The sequence below is a fragment of the Lithobates pipiens genome, unplaced genomic scaffold, assembly GCF_037356315.1.
Source record: "Lithobates pipiens isolate NorthernLeopardFrog02 unplaced genomic scaffold, aLitPip1_a1.2 Scaffold_19, whole genome shotgun sequence".
Classification (NCBI taxonomy): Eukaryota; Metazoa; Chordata; class Amphibia; order Anura; family Ranidae; genus Lithobates; species Lithobates pipiens.
The window spans coordinates 71,124,398-71,143,066 of NW_027507764.1; the positions used below are offsets into that span (position 1 = coordinate 71,124,398).

Sequence of the window (18,669 nt, forward strand, 5' to 3'; positions counted from 1 at the left end):
TTATATCCCCTTCCACCAGCACCACTGCCCTTCCCATTGCAACATTTCCACATTGTTTATCATGTTGAAGGAGTCACACCCTGTGCGATTTTGGGAATAATCGCAGCACTTTGCACCTGAAACTGACTTTTGTCTGATACACTTATATTTTCTGTCACCTGATTACCGTTTATGCTTGAAGGTTTGCCTATGCGCATCACAGCAGAACACCTGCACTTTATGCGATTTCTAGGATTGCAACATGCTGCACTTTGAATGTTATATTGTGTTTTTTCCTTTTGTCCATTATTTTATGTTTTTATGTTGTAGATTCTATACCAGTAGTAATGAGTATAATTGTTTAATCAGCCACATAGGCACAGTAGAACACTTGCACTTTATGCGATTTTACGATCGCAACACGCTGCACTTTGGATTTTATATTATTGTTTTCCACTATTTTATGTATTTATGTTGAAGATTATCAGTAGAAATGAGTGTTATTGTTTAAATTAGCCACACAGGCACACTCTCTTATTACACCTGTATCGTTTGTTGCATATCCCCTAATTGTGGATTTTATATATTGCTTTTACCAATAGATATACTTTCCCAACGTACAGCGCACCACTACCTTTCCTATTCAAAAAGTAAAAAATATTGCTTTTTTTTCAAAATTGTCACTCTTTTTTTGTTTATAATGCAAAAAATAAAAACCGCAGAAGTGATCAAATACCGCCAAAAGAAAGCTCTATTTGTGGGAAAAAAAGGATGTCAATTTTGTTTGCGTGCAAACTCACACGACCGCGCAATTGACAGTTAAAATGACGCAGAGCCGAATCGTAAAAACATGGCCTGGTCATTCAGCAGCCAAATCTTCCAGGGCTGAAGCGGTTTAAGGGCTTATTTACATCTATGCGTTGTGGCAAAAATCTTGTGGCATGTCAATTTTGTTTGCGTGCAAAGTCGCACGACCGCGCAAATGTCAGTTAAAGCGACGCCGCGCCGAATCGCAAAAAGTGCTCTGGTCAGGAAGGGGGGAAAATCCGGGGCTGAAGCGGTTAAACTCAATTGAAGCACACAAAAGCCCATCAATACAGTCAATCTAACCAGAACAGATGTCCGAATTGGAAAATGAGCCCACACCTCTGGTGACAACTCTAAAATGTAGGATTTCCCATGGCTTTCAGTCTCAGTGACAGTGGCTACCTGGATACATAAGGAGGGGGACTCTTCCTAGAAGGAGCACAGGCAGCAATAAAAACTTGTCAGGGGTTTTAACCCATTTCATAATGAAGAAAAATAAATAAATAATGGTGCTTCATACATTTTAAGGAATGACTGATGTATAATAAAGATTTTATAGAATAACATTTTTTTTTTCTTGTTTATTTCAGGAGGAATACCACTTACACTCTGTTTACAAATCGAAAATACTTGAATTCCCCCTTGATGAACTGCCTTCGGGTAAGTTTTGTTCGCAAAAACAGTCTAGACCGATACCTAAAAATACATTTCTGTGTGCTCTCTCCAGGGAAATTACTGAACAGGATAATAGAATGAGAGATGGAAACAGAAAATACTTTTTTTTATTTTTATTCTGTGTTCTCGGATCTCATTCTATTATACCCCTTGAATGAGTTGTGTTTTTCCTGTCTAACCTCACTGTAAAGATTTCTGTCGTCATAAGACGATCATTCTTGACCAGATTTTGGCTAAATCACATCACTACGTTTTGCATTTTTTCGAGAAAGTTGATCCGACTCAGGGAAAATCATTAGATTGTGTAAGCCCTTGTACACACGGTCGGACATTCTGACAACCAAATCCGTTGTATTTTGTCCGACGGATTTTGTCCGAAACTGTTGCATACACACGGTCGGACAAAGTTGTCGGAAAATCCGATTGTACATAACGTGATGACGTTATTTCGTTTCGACGGGACTACGTTCAGGCTAGTAGCCAATAGTTTTGGTCTAGGAATTTGATCTGAGCATGCATGGCACTTTGTCCGTCGGAGTAGGCTACACATGATCGGAGTATGTCCGATCGGAGAATTTTGTCGGAAAATTTTACCGGCAAGTTGGAAAAGTTGGTCCGTAGGATATTCAGACGGAAACAGTCCGATGGAGACCACACACAGTCGGAATATCTGACAAAACGGTCCGATAGGACACATTCCGTTGGAATCTCCGACCGTGTGTACAAGGGCTAACATTTTCTGGGCTGATTGCAGCTATTTCCCCAAGAATAAAGCTGGCTAGACATGTGCAATTTGTTTTGTTCCCGAATTCGTTTTTTAACGAATTTCATCCAATTCATTGTTTCTGAAATATCCGAATGAATGAAAACCCGTTTAACAAATTTTTCCCAATATTTGTAAATTTGAATATTCAAAAATTCGTATATTAGAATATTTGTAAATTTGAAAATTTGATATTTTGCAAACTGGAACTCCGAAAATTCAAAACTCTGAAAATAAGAAGGAAAATTCAAAAGAATGAAAATCCAGAAATGAGAACCAAAATTAGAAAACCTGAAAATTCAAAAATCTGAAATAATTAACTAATAATAACTTAAAGATTACTAACTAATAAATTATAGGTATTGGAATTTCCTTTCAAATTTGGCCGTTCGTGAATCTAAAGAATACGAATTTATCCAAAGTTATGAATTATCAGAAATAACGAATGCCGTATATAAACGAATGGAGCGTAACAAATGAATAATAAATACCAATAATGATAATAATAAAAACTTTTTATTATTATTGTTTATTATTAATTTGTTCCATTTGTTTAGATGCGGCATTCGTTATTTCGGATAATTCGTAACTTCAGATAAATTTGTATTCACTACATTGACTAACAGCCAAATTTGAAAGGAGATTTAAAAACCTATAATTTAATAGTTAGTTATTATTAGTTAGTTAGCTATTATTTTGTATTTTCGTTCTTTCGAATTTTCGAATTTACAAATTTTAATCATAACGAATGACCTGAAAAACAAGAAAAAAAAAAAAAAAACTATTGAAACAAAAACAAACAAATTTTTTAGCACTGCACATAATATCTAATGACGGCCATACATTATACAATTTTCTTATTCAATTTCCTTTAGATTTAATTTCAACTATGATACAGTGCATCTGGAAAGTATTCACAGTGCTTCACTTTTTGCACATTTTGTTATGTTACAGTCTTATTCCAAAATGGATTAAAGGGGTTGTTTTTTTTAAATAACAAACATGTTATACTTACCTCCATTGTGCAGTTTGTTTTGCAGAGTGGCCCCGATACTCCTGTTCTTGGGTCCCTCAATGGCGCTCGTGGCTTCTCCCCACATTGAGTGTCCACTGGAGAGAAACGCTCTTGTGTGGACACCCATGCAGGCGCGCTCCCGAGTCTCACATCTGTGTCCATTCTATACAGAATGCAGGACTTGACCCCCCCACACGCCGCGTCATTGGATTTTATTGACAGCAGCGGGAGCCAATGGCTGTGCTGCTATCAATCTATCCAATCAGGACACAAGACACCCGCTAGAGATGGTGTGCTTGTTCCAGGACGGAGGATGACAGCATTCAGTGCTCCAGTGCTGGAGCACTAAAGAAGGTTTTTCACCTTAATGCATAGAATGAAAAACCATGAGGGGTTACAGCCCCTTTAAATTCATTATTTTCCTCAAAATTCTACAAGCGATACCCCATAATAACATGAAAGAAGTTTGAAATCTTTGCAAATTTGTAAAAATAAAAAAATGAAAAAATCACATCTACATAAGTATTCACTGCCTTTGTCATGACACTCAGATTTGACAGGATTGTATGGAGGCACAGACAGATCTGCAGCATTGAAGATCCCAATGAGCACAGTGGCCTCTATGAGCCATTAATGGAAGAAGTTTGGAACCACCAGGACTCGTCCTAGAATGGGTCTCCCAAACTAAGTGATTGGGGGAGAAGGGCCTTAGTGAGGTGACCAAGAACCTGATGGTCACTCTGATAGAGCCCCAGGGTTTCCCTGTAGAGAGAGGAGAAGCTTCCAGAAGAACAACCATCTCTGCAGCACTCCACCAATCAGGTCTGTATGGTAGAGTGGCCAGACAGAAGCCACTCGTTAGTGAAAGGCACATGACAGGGGCAGGAACTGGGAGACTAGTCAGGATTGAGGGAAAGATGAATGCAGCAATGTACAGAGCCATCCTTGTTGAAAACCTGCTCCACAGTGCTCTGGACCTCAGGCTGAGGCAAAGATTCATCTTCCAACAGAATAAGCACACAGCCAAGATAACAAAGGAGTGGATACAAGACAACTCTGTGAATGTTCTTGAGTGGCCCAGCCAGAGTCCAGACTTGAACCCGATTTGACCATCTCTGGAGAGATCTGAAAATGGCTGTGCACCGACGCTCCCCATCCATCCTGATGGAGCTTGAGAGGTCCTGCAGAGAAGAATGGGAGAAACTGCCCAAATATAGGTGTGCCAAGCTTCTAGCATCATACTCAAAAAAATAAATAAATGAGGCTGTAATTGGTGCCCAAGGTGCTTCAACAAAGTACTGAACAAAGGCTGTGAATACTTATGTACATGGGATTTTTGTTTTTTTAATTTTTAATACATTTGCAAAGATTTCAAACAAATGTCTTTCATATTGTCATTATGGGGTATTGTTTGTAGAATTTTGAGGAAAATAATGAATTTAATCCATTTTGGAATAAGACTGTAACATAACAAAATGTGGAAAAAGTGAAGCGCTGTGAATACTTTCCAGATGCACTGTAGGGCAAGAGCCTGCCTGATCACATACAAATTTAAAGTGTTTAGGTTTGACCTCATATTATATGGTATACTGTCTGTCCAGCCTAAGTCAGGTCACGTCTGGATTTGCCCAGTATATAAATATTTGCTCTAAGCCCTTGTACACACGGTCGGACATTCCGACGGAATGTTGTCGGATAATCTGACTGTGTGTGGGCTCCATCGGACTGTTTGCGTCAGAATATCTGACGGACAAAGTTTTAGAGCTGGGCTATAAAACTTTCCGACAGCATGATTCGATCGGACTTTGTCCGATTGTGTGTAGAGAATTCCGATCAGACAAAGTGCCACGCATGTTCAGATCAAATTCCTAGACCTAGACTATTGGCTACTAGCCTGAACGTAGTCCCGTCGTAATGAAATAACGTCATCACGTTACGTACGATCGGATTTTCCGATAACTGTGTCCGACCGTGTGTATGCAACACAAGTTTCGGACAAATGTCCGACTGTGTGTACAAGGGCTTAGATGATAGCAGCATGCATGTGTATGATTCTAGAAACAAAAATAATTTTGCACTGAGTAAAATTTTAATACAAAAAAGCAGCGTACCCCAAAATCTGTGATACCAAATTTCTGCATATATAAATCAAACAGGGTGACGCTAAATTAATACAACATGATAGAAAATACACCATACTTACTGTGCATAAAACTAATATAAATTCATGATAAAAATCTCAATTCATAAAGTGAAAAATATGAAATAATTGAAAATTTACATTTCAAACAAAATACACCAACATAATGAAATCAGTATTCAAATCCTATAAACAAATAATAAGTACCAATTTATTAATTAAAAAAAATAAAAATAGGATCATTTGGAAAAAAATAGGTGTATAATCCCATATCCAAGTGAATGCCGCTTTTATCCAATAAATATAAGCAATCCAAGAGATAAATTGTTGATACATCCAGTGCTGATCACTACAGTGATATCACCCCTGATATAAGATAAGGTAGGTTCCTTACCAGATAGCATGGACCATATTAAATGGTCAACAGCACATTGAAAATAACCAGCATGTCTTTCTGTCACTCCTCATCCTCTTGCTGCAAACTCTCCTAGCAAAGTAACGCAAAGCAAGAAAACAACATCTCATAGCGCAATATGTTAAAAAAAAAAAAAAAATCTGTATCTTTAATAATAGAAGTGCACTTACATATATTCCACAGTAAAATCACATTAACAGATGCACAGAGTTGTTTCCCGAGCAGGCAATCCCAAAACACCAGTGTTTCGGCAGTCAGATGGCGTTAAGTCGTCTCGTGTAGGCCTTTGCCTGACGAACGTTTCGTCAAAAGAATGATGTCTTCAGGGGAATTAGGCAAGCTACAAAGAAGGTTTTCCTCTAATGGGACTTTATAAGGCAAGAGCTCCCCAAAAATAAGCAGTGGTTTATAAAAATACATTTTATTAGAAAAAGTTAAAAGCAGGAAGGAAGATGCGTAGTGGTGAAGCTACAATTGATGCAAAAACAAACATGAATTCACAATGAATGACATGCAGAAAATCACTTGCTCTGTCTGGTGATCACACACAACGGAGTGTACCCAACACATTTCAAGTTACAGCGTTAATCCTCTTCATCAGGGGTAAGTGGTTATGGGTAAAGAATTAATATCTATAATTAACAAAAACAGATAATATAAGAAATTGTCAGTAGAAAAAGTGTTTAAGAATAATATCAATATACACTAACCATGTGGTTGTGTAGAGTATCATGGGTATTGCATCATATTAAAAAACCAAGGAATGATTGTTTTTTTTAATATGATGCAATACCCATGATACTCTACACAACCACATGGTTAGTGTATACTGATATTGTTGTTGAACACTTTTTCTACTGACAATTTCTTGATGAAGAGGATTAAAGAGGAAGTAAACCCTGATGAGTTTACTTCCTCTTTCATTCCCTGCAAAGGCAAAGCATAATGGACTACTATGCATCACATAGTAGCCCATTATGTGTCACTTACCTGACACAGGAGCCAGCGAAGTCGCCGCTGTCCCCTGTAGTCCGCTGCATCCATCTTGCTGGTGGCGTCTCGCAGCTCCGCCGCTGTCATTCGGCGGAGCCGCGATGACGTCACTCCCGCGCATGCGCACGGGAGCCAACACGCGCGGCAGATCCATTGTTGGAAATGCCGCGCTCAGTGCGCCTGCGCGCCGCTGTCTACGGCGCATGCGCCGCAGACAGCGGTGCCTGTCTTCAGGCAAATATCTCCTAAACCGTATAGGTTTAGGAGATATTTCTTGGACCTACAGGTTAGCCTTAATCTAGGCTTACCTGTAGGTCAAAGTGGTTTGTAAGGGTTTACAACCACTTTAATGCTGTAACTGGAAACACGTTGGGTACACTGTTGTGTGTGTGTGATCACCAGACAAAGCAAGTGGTTTTCTGCATGTCATTCATTGTGCATTCATGTTTGTATTTGCATAAAATGTATTTTGTATAAACCAGTGTTTATTTTTGGGGCGCTCTTGCCTTATAAAGCTCCATTAAAGAGGAAGTAAACCCTGATGGGTTTACCTCCTCTTTGTCTCCCTGCAAAGGAAAAGCATAATGGACTACTATGCATCGCATAGTAGCCCATTATGTGTCACTTACCTGACACAGGAGCCAGCGATGTCACTGCTGTCCCCTATAGTACAGAGCATCCATCTTCTTACGGGTATCGCTGCTCCGGCCGCTCGCATCGCCGGAGCAGCGATGACGTCACTCCCAGCGCCGGAGTATCGATGACGTCACTCCCGCGCACGGGAGCCGCCACTAACCACATATTGCCGTTAGCAGCGGCATGCTGCTAACGGCGATAGTGCGCCTCCGCGCCGCTGTCATACGGTGCATGCACAGTAGACAGCGGTGCCTGTCTTATAGGAAATATCTCCTAAACTGTGTAGGTTTAGGAGATATTTCTTGGACCTACAGGTAAGCCTTAATCTAGGCTTACCTGTAGGTCAAAGTTGTTTGTAAGGGTTTACAACCACTTTAAAGGAAAACCTTTGTTGTAACTTGCTTGATACAAGGATGTGGGCATTATCTCCCATCCTATAAACATACAGCATATTCTTGAAATTCTTCAGGGGAATTGGCCAAACAGAGTCAGCTATGCTATAACCCTTATGCCCCATACACACGGTCGGAAATTCCGATGGAAAAAGTCTGATCGGATCATGTTGTCGGAAAATCTGATCGTGTGGGCTCTATCGGACTTTTTCTGTCGGAATTTCCGACGCAAGAAGTTTGAGAGCTGAATCTAAAATTTTCTGACAACAAAATCCGATCGGATTTTTTCCGATTGTGTGTAGAGATTTCTGACGCACAAAGTGCCACGCATGCTCAGAAAAAAATTGGAGACGAAAGCTATTGGTTACTGGCCTCTACGTAGTCCCGTCGTATGTTTTGTACATCACCTCGTTCCGAACGATCGGATTTTCCTACAACTTTGTGCGACCGTGTATGTGTAAGTTTTGGCCAAAATCCGTCGGAAAAAAATCCGATGGATTTTGTGGTCAGAATGTCCGACCGAGTGTACAAGGCATTATATGTGTATGATTCTGTCTATACACACCATGTTCATGAACGCTGCTACAAAACGGATACAGGTCGAGAGAATTTAAAGGTAGATGTAACCCTTAGATTTGGTTCACACTGGTGTGGTGCGGGAACCACATGTGATTTGGACAAGAATCGCACCGAATACCTGTTCAAATTGCATGCGATTCTGTAGCAGTGTAATTTGAGCCATTTATTTTTTCTGTGATTGACAGCAGAGGGAGCCAATGGCAGTCCCAGCAGCAGCAGATGGGGGAGATTGCTTTGAATATTAAAAATAAATTAAATAGAGTTTTTGGTTTATGGTGCTCAGATTCAGTGTAGTTCTGCTTTAAGTAGAAGCATCATCTTATATCATCACGTGTCTTCTGACCACGTTACAGAACACTTCACAAAATGTAAAGTATAAAGTACAGATTGCTGAGCTGTGCATTGCTCTGGCAGAGGACGCGCTGAGGTTTTCAATCACAACTATGAAAAGCTTTTTTCTTATTTAGAATTCTGGTCTTTGAATGAGACAATTGTAAAGCTTCCACAGACAAGAAGATCTCGCAGGAAGAAGAGACAAGTGAGTACAGCATATTTCTGTGGGGCTTTCAGAGTGGAAATTACTGTTTAAAATTACCATTTAAATATACAGTAATTATGAAAAAAATATTGCTGCATCTTCTCCACGGGATAAACAATGAGAGCTAAATGCCATACAAACATCGAAATGTACAGATTGAATACATAAATGGTAATAGGTTCACCTGCCAAAGGCATTTTTTTTTTTGTCCATCCAGTTCTGAGATTTACACAGTCCCACCGCAAAGCATAGCCAGCTGAATGACACCGCATTCACTTTTACAGTTAAATAGCAGTGTCCTTTCTCCACCCCCAACCTGCTGACTGGGCAGTGAAGGATCTGCGACAGACGGATGAGATTGTCTTTTTGCTCACTCTACTCTCATCTCCTATCAGCTTTCTCCTTATCGGTACATTCCCATGAAACTCAACCATTTGTCTCTCAGCCAGCAGTACAGTGTATAACTAGAAGCTAATAACAAGTCGTATTCAGGTACTTACAATAGCTGCATTAAAACATAGACTTAAAGGAGTAGTCCAGCCTGAGCTCATTCGGCTGGGCTTCTCCTATGGGTCACCGGAGTGCAATTCTCTGATCCATTTTCAGCAGAGAGCGGTCTGAAGTCCGCTGTCTGTTGACGTCACCATGATCAGTCTGGGCACCGCGTCATCCTAATTTCGGAAGTCTGGATCCACCAGGTGCCTGGACTGAGGGCTGTCTCAGCCTCTCAGCGAGCCGCTGAGATGGCCGCTCCCACCCCTCCACAACTCAGCGCTCCAATAAGCGTGGAGGAGAAGATCAGGAGAGCTGCTGACTGACAGGCAGCAGCTCTTCGCTCAGGGAGGTGAGAGAACTGAGCCATCTGCGGTGTTCAGTGGCTCGGTTCTCGGTGAAGAGGCGGTGGGGGACAGATGCTACATCCACCTAGGTAAGTATGAATATGGGATTAAATAAAAATCCCATACATCTCTTTTAAAGCTGAAATCCAGCTTTTATACGCTTTACATAGTTTGTTTGGCCCACGCTTTCCCAAATAATCTATGTCCCTCACTAACCTGTGAGGCTGCTAGACGTGCGATATAAATTGTATGTAGTCTCGATTCGAGCCGAGACTTCCAGTCTATCTAATCGGTGCTCAGCCATTCAGAGCAAGTGATGTGGGGCAGCACAGTGGTGTAGTGGTTAGCACTCTCACCTAGCAGTAAAAAGGGTCGCTGGTTCGAATCCCAACCACAATACTACCTGCCTGGAGTTTGCATGTTCTCCCTGTGCATGTGTGGGTACTCCGGTTTCCTGCCACACTCCAGAAACATGCTGGTAGGTTAATTGGCTTCTGTCCAAAGGGCACTGGCCCTAGTATCTGAATGTTAGTTGGGGACCTTGGATTGTGGGCTCCATGAGTGTAGGGACCGATGTGAGTGTGTGATGTGTGGAGCACAGCATAAATTGACGGTGCTATATGGGTACTTTAAATAAATAATAATAATAATAGATAAGCATCTTAATGAGACACAATGTATAGGGATAGGGACAATTGTAGACATGCACCCACACTCACTCTGGATGGACTGGTGTCTTTATTCAACCTTACTAAATATGTAACTGTGTATTCTAGCAATGAATACATAGGTTGCTCTGATTGGCAGTCAGAGGTTGTGACATAATCAGCCCACCTTTCTGACTTAGCCAATCAGAGGAAGCTTTGTATTCATTTCTAGAATATATCACTTTCTATGAATGGCTGAGCACCTCTCAGATAGACTCTACTGTGCTCCGGGAATGTCTTGGCTGTCTAAGATTTATGTGGCCTCAGCTACACACACAGCTTATACAGCACATTCAGCAGCCTCACTTGTTAGTGAGGGACATATTTAAATTATGTAAATTATGCAAAATCTGGAGTTCAGCTTTAAAGCTTTAGTGCAGCCAAAAACCACAAAGACTAAATCTAAAGTGCAGCCAAAAACCACAAAGGCTAAATCAGCAGAAGGGCCAAAACGTATGCCGCGTACACATGAGCGGATTGTATGGCGTACTTAGTCCGTCATACAATCCGACGGACAATCTGTAGTAGTTTCCACTGAACGAACTTGACCACACACGGATACACAAACAGTCCATCGAAAGCTTGCGCGATGACGTGTACAGCACGTACGACGGGACTAGAAATGGGAAGGCCAAGACACAGCAAAGCACCCTTCCGCCGTGTAAATCCTTTCTGGGCATGCGCCATTCTTAGTCCATCGAACTAGCATACTGACGACCGTATTGTCCGCTGAAACCAAAGTACGACGGACAGAATTTCGTAAAAAACGAAATTCTTAGTACTCCGGACTGCACGCTGAAAAAGTCCGCTGAAGCCCACACACGAGCGGATTGTCCGCTGAAATGTGTTTCGACGGACTAAGTACGCCATACAATCTGCTCGTGTGTACGCGGCATTACAGTCAGTAGGATGTGTCCCTTATGCTTAGGGCCGGTTCACACAGCGAGGCGCGGCGAGGCGTCTCCGACTTGCCTCGCCGCGACCTGCGGGGACCTCAGCGGCGACTTGCAGAGGACTTCTGTATAGAAGTCAATGCAAGTCGCCCCCGAAGTCGCCCAGAAGTAGTACAGGAACCTTTTTTCTGAGTCGGAGCGACTCGAGTCGCTCCTCTCAGAACGGTTCCATTGTACAGAACGGGGGCGACTTGCGGGAGCGAGGCGAGGCGAGCCGTGTCGCCTCGCATCGCCTCGCTGTGTGAACCGGCCCTTATTCTTCTTCTGTTACTGAAAATCTTTCACTGTTCATGTTCATCCAATTCTGGTCAAATTTCTTTATTGAAGTTTAACAATTTACATATATATGTACATATGTAGTAGAAGAATAAAAGGACAAAGTACAAGTTTATAAAATAGGATTGTAGCTCTCAAGATTAACTAAGGATGATTTAAATAGCTTGACCTTAACATATGTCTAACAATTTAAAAGACAATTCCTTGGGGGTTATTTACGAAAGGCAAATCCACTTTGCACTGAAAGTGCACTTGGAAGTGCAGTCACTCTAAATCTAAGGGATAGCTCTGAAAAGAGTGGAAGCTCTGCTGATTTTATTATCCAATCATGTCCAAGCTAAAATGCTGTTTTTTACTTTCCTTGCATGTCCCCATCGGATCTACAGCGACTTTACTTCCAAGTGCACTGAAAGTGCAAAGTGGATTTTCCTTTAGTAAATAACCCCCCTTTTAGAGAGGCTAAAACCAATATGAACAATACGAATATAATGTAGACTCAGTTTAAGAGTTAGTGGTAATTATCATGAATATTACCTTTGAGTGAATGTTAAAGGATTGTCTAGTGTTATGAAATTTATTGGAGCTTTTAAAAAAAATATAACGAGACCAAACAAAATAAAGATTCTGCCACCTGAACTAGCCAAGGGTAAGAAGGAAAAAAGGGAAAGAATAGGAGGAAGGGATATTAGAGAGAAAAGTAGGAAGCAGGAATTAATTCAACCAACAGGCTGCCAAAAGTAATACAGCTTCTGTTAATGGAGCAGCTGGGCGGAAATGGTGAGCATAGTTGGGTTTCTTGATAATAATCTTTGACAGTACATTAGGAAGATTAATACTAACAGGAATCAGCATAAGGGATGCATCTTACTGACTGTAAGTTATGGCCCATGTGCTGATTTTTCTGTCTGTAATTCTGACTGCACTTAAGCTTTAATAATCTACTCAATAATACAGCGTTAAAGTGGCCCTTTACCACGTGATGGGTTGTCAACCAATGACAGCTGATAATGGATGTCAACACAAGCTGGTTATTGGCTTTTCTTTCCTCACTCACAGCGTGAGAAGAGAAAAAGTGGGCCGATAACCAGCTTGTGTTGAAGGGACATCGATACTGATAATCAGGACACTGATTATCAGTGCAGTCCCAACAGTGCCCAGCAGTGCTGCCAATTAGTGCTCATCAGTACTATCAATCAGTGCCCATTAGTGCCACCTATCAGTGCCCATCAGTGCAGCCTCATCAGTGCCCATCAATGCAGCCTATCAGTGCAGCTTTATCAGCGCACAGCTGTGAAGGAGAAATATTAACTGTTTGCAAAATTTTATAACATTATGAAAAATGTTAGGTTTTTTTTCACAATTTTCAGTCTTTTTTCTTTTGTTTAGCAAAAAATAAAAAATCCAGTGGTGATTAAATACCACAAAAAGAAAGCTCTATTTTTGTGAAAATAATGATAAAAATGTCATTTGTGTACAGTGTCGCTTGACCATGCAATTGTCATTCAAAGTGTGACAACGCTGAAAGTTGATAATTGGTCTGGGCAGGGAGGGGGTGAAAGTGCCCGGTAGACAAGGGGATAATTCATTTATGTCTTTTACATCTTGTCAACAGAGCCTTGGGGGATCTTGTAGCTGGAAAAAGTTAAGCAACCTAGCAGGGTTTTTATCACTTTTTAGGCCAAAGGGGGGCTTGGGAGAGGGGAATACCTGATCTAATATGTGTAATGCCGTGTACACATGACTGGACTTTTCTACAGCAAAGTTCAGACGGAATAAATCCGTCGGACAATTTGATCGTGTGTGGGCTTCATCAGACCTTTTCTGTCAGAAAATCTGACAGACTTTAGAAATAGAACATCTTTCAAATCTTTTCGCCAGAGCCAGTTCCTATCGAGAAAACAGCTCGTCTGTATGCAGGTCCGATGGACTAACAACGACGCAAGGGCAGCTATTGGCTACTGGCTATTGAACTTCCTTTTTCTAGTCCTGTCGTATGTCATTGCGTTAAACGATTGGACTGGTGTGATCGTTTGCAGGCAAGTCCGTTTCAGCGGAACTCCGTTGGAACTCTGTCAAAAAGTCCGTCAGAGTTCATTCCGACGGAAAGTCCGGTCGTGTGTACGCGGCATAAGGGTTAATAAAGGTTAGCTTTAAATTGGAAAGGTTCTATGCCAGTAGACTACACCCACTAGTTGACCACTCTTATTGAAGAGATTGAATGGACAGGTTTCCCAAACATAACCAATGACAGCACTCTCTACCAGTTTCACCTTCCACTGCCATTCGGATAAACTAAGCCCTTTAGGATTTAGGTAATTGCCATATGATAATATGCCTTGAGGTAGTCAGATTTCAGCATTAAACTACTGTCATGACATACATGTGGCCAGGCTTTACTTGCGTTTACTTTTTCTTGCTCTATCTTCTTTGATCCCTATAAAAACAGATATTTCTTGATCATACATCACGGGACACAGGAGCTTCATTACATAGTGGGTTATATAGGCACCTCTGGTGATTGGACACTGGTTGACCCTAATTAAAGAGAATTCCTCCCCTATATAACCCCTCCCATCTGGGAGGCACCTCAGTTTTTTCGCCAGTGTCTGGTTGATGGTCACGTAAAACTTAGCTCTATGCAGGTCCCTGCGAGGGCCGAAGGGCTACAACAAACCGGATCCATACCTCGGGCCGATATTGACTCCCATGATGGTATGGTACCCGGGCCTCGTCTGCCGAAGAAACGAGGTTTTGCCTGTAAGTCCTCTCCATTGGAAGACTGGGCTCTGGGAAAACCAGACTTGGGGTACTGTTTACTCAGAGCGCCCGTAAGTTTCTGGCAGAGCTTTCTACATGGCCCAGGTGGGAGGATCTTTTCGTAAGAGCCCCAGATATACCTGAAGGTTGGCTAACAATACCCGCCGTGATGGGTGAAGGCTGGAATTGGTCTGATATCAGCAATTCCTGCGGCGGGGACAGGTAAGGGAAGTCATCCTATATATTTAAATATATGAATGGATTTCTTCATTGTGAGTAGTTGTATGTCTTACCTGGTTTCCACCACTAGAGGGAGTAAGAGCAGCCTGATGCATACTTACATGCCTTTCAATACAAACACGCTCAGTGAAAGCCTGGTTCTCCAGCTACTCACGTCTCCTTACAGTTCCTGCCACAGTTAAAGGTAAAAAGGGGTCCCACGCAGGTCAGGGGTCCCACGTTGCTCCCTTTGGGTTCTCCTTCCCCCCCCGGATTCCGCGGTCCTCGTGCACGCGCGCGGGCGCGTGCACGCGCGCCGAGCGCGCTCCCGGCCTAATGGAGGAGGGGGGGTGTGGTTGCGAGCCGTGCACGTTTGTGTGCACGGCGCTGTACTGCGCAGGCGCCAGGCGGCAGTTTTAAAAAGCCCAGAGCGTCAGGGGACTGTAACTGGAGACACAGGAGCTGTGGGCTGTAAGCATCCATGGGGATTGGATCCAGGCAAACTTTAAGACACCTACTCAGCATCAGGTTGTGCAGTTTAAGCATATATTTATTTATTGTGAGACTTTAAGCGCAACAGTGATCGCATTTGTACTAGTACCTCTGCTTTGTAGCTTAGTACTATGTCTCCTCGTAAGAGGGTCTCAGGGGGAGGTAATAAGAGCACTGACAAGTCACCGCCTAGGTCCAGGGGTTCCAAAAGTGCCTGTAAATTACCATCCCCCTCTGCAAGACTGGAGCCTGCCTCTCAAGACGAGTCGGTGCCCCTTTCAGGCTTTGCAGCCTCTCCTAATGTCGCAGCCCCGGTCTATGTCACTGAGGACTCCCTTAGGGCTACATTGGAGGGTTTTGAAGGGAGGATCATGAATTTTATTTCTGCTTCCCTAAAACATAGCAGGAAAAGGGGTAGATCCCCTCCCTTTGCTGAAATCCCTCTCTCAGATACTTGTTCTGAAAATGAGGAGGGATCCCTATCTTTGGATAGGGATCATGAGCGGTCGGATGAGTCAGAGGAAGAGGAGATAGTCCCCTCCTCCCAGGCACTCAGAAAGCAGGTGCAGTATTATACTGAATTGGTGCGTACCACATTCAGAATGCCGGCTGCTGAAGTCGCTACATCCTCTGTCTCTTCCCTGGGAGTCAGGAAAGCCCCACAGACTGCTTGTTCCTTCCCAATTCATCCTTTAATGGATGAATTGATGTATGAGGATTGGGGACATCCCGATAAACTGTTTACTCCTCCCAAAAGGTTTTCTATGCATTATCCTGTGGAGGAAAGTTTCACCAAGAAATGGGGGGTCCCATCTGTCGATGCGGCTGTTTCTTGTGTGAATAAAAACCTAACTTGTCCTTTGGATAATGCGCAGGTATTTAGGGATCCAGCTGACAAAAGGCTGGAAACCTTATTAAAAGCCTCCTTTTCCATGGCTGGCGCTGTGGTGCAACCTACAGTCGCAGCCGTGGGGTTGTGTCAGTTCCTCAAGGAACAGGTTAAACAGATGTTTGGACTCCTTCCCAGTGAGGAAGTAGAGAATTATGCAGAATTGCCTCACATCTTGTGTTTCATAATTGATGAGATTTTGGATTCTGTCCAACAAGCATCACGTTTGTCCCTCATGTTGGTTCACATGCGAAGGACCCTATGGCTAAAAAATTGGGCTGCTGAGATGTCATGCAAAAAGCATTTGACTGGGTTCCCGTTTAAAGGGGAACGTTTGTTTGGGGAAGAATTAGATAAGTTCGTCCAAAATATTTCAGGAGGTAAGTCTACTCTCCTTCCAGTCAAAAAGAGCAAACGTCCTTCATTCAGGCGTACTCTCTCTCCCGAAGCATCAAGCTCAAAACAGTGGCGACGGCCTTCCCAGCCCTCCTCTGCTAGAAAGCCTCAGGGCCGAGCCCAGGGACAGAAAAAGACTTGGGGGCGAAAGCCTGCCAAGCAGACCCCCAAGACCTCCTTGTGAAGGGGCGCCCCCGCTCGGCAGAGTGGGGGGAAGGCTCCTGCAGTTTGCAGACGCCTGGCGGGAAGAGATTCAGGACAAGTGGGTGATCTCTTCGGTATCTCTGGGCTACAGGCTAGAGTTTCAGGAGATTCCACCTTTTCGTTTCCTAAGGTCAAGGATCCCCAAGGATCCAGTAAAGCAGAAGCCGCTATTCCTGGCCTTAGATCAGTTACTATCCCAGGGTGTGATAGTAGAAGTAAGCCCGAAAGAGCAGGGTTCAGGTTTTTATTCAAATCTCTTCACCGTTCCAAAGCCAAACGGAAGTGTCAGACCTATCCTGGATCTGAGAGACCTAAACCGGTTTTTACATATCCAGACCTTCCGGATGCAGTCAATGCGCACTGTGGTCTCCTCCCTGCAAGGGGGAGAATTCATGGCATCAATAGATATCAAAGACGCATATCTCCATGTGCCAATATTTCCCGCACACCAGAAGTTTCTAAAGTTCGCGGTAGAGCGGCGCCATTTTCAATTTGTGGCCTTGCCGTTCGGGCTGGCTACGGCCCCTCGAGTCTTCACGAAGATTCTGGACCCTCTCTTAGCAATCTTAAGAGTTCAGGGCATAGCCGTCAGGGCTTACCTAGACGACTTGCTTCTCGTAGAGAGAACTGCAGCGTGCCTAAGTCGCAGCGTCACCAAGACGCTAGAACATCTAGAGCGTCTAGGTTGGATTATAAACCTAGAAAAGTCATCCTTGCAACCGACCACCAGGTTGGATTACCTGGGTTTGATTATCGACACCGCTCAGGGCAGGGTGTTTCTTCCAAGGCCAAAGGCCTTGGCCATTGGAGATCTGGTGCGCCTGATTCTGGGCAGAAGATCTTCCTCCATTCGGTTATGTATGAGACTTTTGGGAAAGATGGTCGCCTCTTCGAGGCCGTCCCATTCGCCCAGTTCCACTCAAGGCCTCTGCAAAGATGCATCCTTGCGGTTTGGAACAGGAAGCCCCAATCCCTGGATCTTCCTATGCGTTTATCCCCCGGGACACGCAAAAGTCTTGTCTGGTGGTTACAAACCAGGAATTTGCTGAAAGGCAAAACTTTTCTTCCCCTCTCATGGAAGATTGTCACAACGGATGCCAGCCTGACAGGCTGGGGAGCCGTATTAGAGGGAACGTGCTCGCAGGGGAAATGGTCTGCGACCGAAAGTCTGCTGCCCATAAATATCTTGGAGATTCGGGCAGTTTACATGGCACTCATAGAGTGGTCTTACAGACTGCGAGGTTTCCCAGTTCGGATTCAGTCCGACAATGCCACCGCAGTGGCTTACATCAATCACCAGGGCGGTACCAGAAGTCTGGTGGCCCAAAAGGAGGTGAATCGCATACTTGTCTGGGCAGAAGAGCATGTTCCGTGTCTTTCTGCAGTCTTCATCCCAGGAGTGGAGAATTGGCAGGCGGATTTTCTCAGCCGCCAGCAGTTATGCCCAGGAGAATGGGCTCTGCACCCCGACGTGTTTCAGAACATATGTCACAAGTGGGGCACTCCAGACGTGGATCTGTTTGCGTCCAGATTCAACAGGAAACTGGACAGGTTTGTGTCAAAGACAAGAGATGCGCTTGCCCAGGGGTCAGATGCTCTGACGGTTCACTGGGATCAGTACAATCTGATCTATGCCTTCCCCCCGAGCCCACTGCTATCGCGGTTCCTGGGAAGGGTCAAGAGGGAGTCGAAGTCGGTCCTTTTGGTGGCCTCAGCTTGGCCCAGGCGACCATGGTTTGCAGAAATCATGAAGTTGGCAGTGGGCAGGCCATGGACCCTCCCTCTCCGGCCAGATCTGCTCTCACAAGGTCCAATCTACCATCCTGCTTTACGCAGTCTGAATTTGACGGTCTGGCTGCTGAGACCCACATTCTGAGAGACCGTGGCCTTTCGGGGCCAGTCCTTTCTACTCTGGTCAATGCCAGAAAGCCGGCCTCCAGGCGTATCTATTACAAGATCTGGAGGACATACGTTTCCTGGTGTGAACTCAGGAGATGGCATCCTA

General features: G+C 43.6%; 1 protein-coding gene across 9 annotated transcripts in view; it reads left to right on the forward strand.

The window, feature by feature from the left end:
- The window catches only part of ADAM22 (ADAM metallopeptidase domain 22), a 462,480-nt gene that overhangs the window by 287,823 nt on the left and 155,988 nt on the right, over nt 1–18,669 (forward strand). For all 9 annotated transcript variants that reach the window (XM_077490871.1, XM_077490878.1, XM_077490879.1 and 6 more), the window contains exons 7-8: nt 1,377–1,446; nt 8,862–8,932. In XM_077490871.1, coding sequence (XP_077346997.1) covers nt 1,377–1,446; nt 8,862–8,932 — 141 coding nt within the window. The remainder of the gene's footprint in view (nt 1–1,376; nt 1,447–8,861; nt 8,933–18,669) is intronic.